The sequence below is a fragment of the Triticum urartu genome, chromosome 4A (assembly GCF_056163025.1).
Source record: "Triticum urartu cultivar PI428250 chromosome 4A, HENAU_Tu73, whole genome shotgun sequence".
Classification (NCBI taxonomy): domain Eukaryota; kingdom Viridiplantae; phylum Streptophyta; class Magnoliopsida; order Poales; family Poaceae; genus Triticum; species Triticum urartu.
This window is the reverse complement of record NC_141876.1, coordinates 409,217,728-409,219,415: the sequence shown is the minus strand read 5'-3', so window position 1 is coordinate 409,219,415 and position 1,688 is coordinate 409,217,728. Positions and strand designations below refer to the sequence as shown.

At 59.8% G+C, this 1,688-nt stretch overlaps 1 protein-coding gene across 1 annotated transcript; it reads right to left on the bottom strand.

The window, feature by feature from the left end:
- Positions 1-875: 875 nt before the first annotated feature.
- On the bottom strand, positions 876-1,229 carry LOC147976000 (uncharacterized). Its single transcript, XM_087520678.1, has one exon. The coding sequence runs from the start codon at positions 1,227-1,229 to the stop codon at positions 876-878; it is 354 nt and encodes a 117-aa protein (XP_087376804.1).
- Positions 1,230-1,688: the final 459 nt, after the last annotated feature.

Here is a 1,688-nt window from a genome sequence, read left to right as displayed (position 1 = left end):
TTATTACGTGAGAGTGTCACGAGCAGAGATTCTTCATAGGCACCGGGCCTTGCTTCACAGGCACCGGGCCTTGCTTCATGGGTAGAACCTTTGGAGGTGCTGGACGTTCCAGGCGTTCTGGATGGGGATCCCACCTTGCGTCTCCAGGCGCGCGGCGCTAGGCCTGGAGACGTGGGTGACCCGAAACGGGCCCTCCCACATTGGCGAGAGCTTGTGTAGCCCTTCCCTGGAGAGCACCCGCCTCAGGACAAGATCACCCACCTCGAGCGTCTTGGAGCGGACGCTGCGGCAGTGGTACCGCCGCAGTGCCTGCTGGTACGTCGCAGCTCGGAGCGAGGCTTCACGACGTGTTCCTCCCCCGGCACGAGATCCATCCCCTGCATGGCGTCCTTCTGCGTTTCATCAAACGCCAGGACCCGCGCGGGGCGATGCCTGACCTCGTGTGGGAGAACCGCTTCTGCTTCGTAGACGAGGAAGAACAGGGTCTCGCCAGTCGGCTTGGTGGCGGTGGTGCGGATGGACCACAACACGGACTGGAGCTCGTCGTGCCAGCCCCTACCATAGGCCTCGAGCTTCTTCTTGAAGGTTCTAGTCTTGAGACCCCTCAGGACCTCCGCGTTGGCACGTTCGGCCTGGCCGTTGCTCCTGGGGTGCGCCACGGAGACGTAGCAGATCTGCGTTCCAAGGTTAGCACAATATGTTTTGAAGAGATTACTAGTGAACTGTGAGCCGTTGTCGGTGATGATGCGATCAGGGACATCAAATCGGCTTACGAGGCCCTTGATGAACTTGACCACTGTCCCAGCTGGGATGGTGCGGACGGCTTCCACTTCCACCCACTTGGTGAATTTGTCGATGGTGACATAGAGGTAGCGCTAACCTCTAGGTGCTCGAGGGAACTGGCCCAGGATATCCAGCCCCCAGACCGCGAACGACGATGAGAGCAGGATAGTCTGGAGGCCCTGAGCCGGCTGGTGGATCTGCTTGGAGTGGAATTGGAAGGCCTTGCAGAATTTCACCAGCTCGGCCGCGTCATTGAATGTTGTGGGCCAGTAGAACCCGCTGCGGAAAGCTTTGCCGACCAGGGTGCGCCATGACGAGTGGTGCCCGCAGTCTCCGCCATGTATGTCAGCCAGCAACTGTTTCCCATGTTCCCTGGAAATGCATCGCAGAGAACCGTCATTTGGCCGCTTCCTGTATAGCTCATCGTCCTGAATGCGGTACGCCATAGCCTGCCGGGCCACACGCTCTGCGTCTTCCTCCTTCTTCGGCAGCATGCCTTGCGTCAGGTACGTCCTGAACTCTTCGATCCAGCACCCTTCCTGAGGCTCGAGAACTAAGAGGACGCGTGCTCCTGAAGTCGGGCCGCAGGCGGGAGATCCCGAGGCTGGCGGCTAGGGGAGCTCCTCCTGAGACGGTGTCGGCTCCGCAGGCGGGGGTGCTGCCGAAGGCTTGAAGAGCGGCTCCTCGAAGACGCCAGGCTCTTGGGGTTGCCGCTTGGATTCTCTCTTGGCTATGTCGTCAGCCTCTTTGTCGGTGCCACGTGGCACATGTTGTAGCTCCAGTCCCAGGAACTTCTTCTCCATCTTGCGTACCTTCGCGAGGTATGCCTCCATGTGCCCATCCTTTGGCTCGTACACCTTGTTGGAGAACTTGACGAGGAGCTACGAGTCTCCTTTGATGGTGAG

Excerpts from the sequence above, each read along its gene's own strand:
- LOC147976000 (XM_087520678.1), bottom strand. The coding sequence starts at position 1,229 with ATGGCGTACCGCATTCAGGACGATGAGCTATACAGGAAGCGGCCAAAT.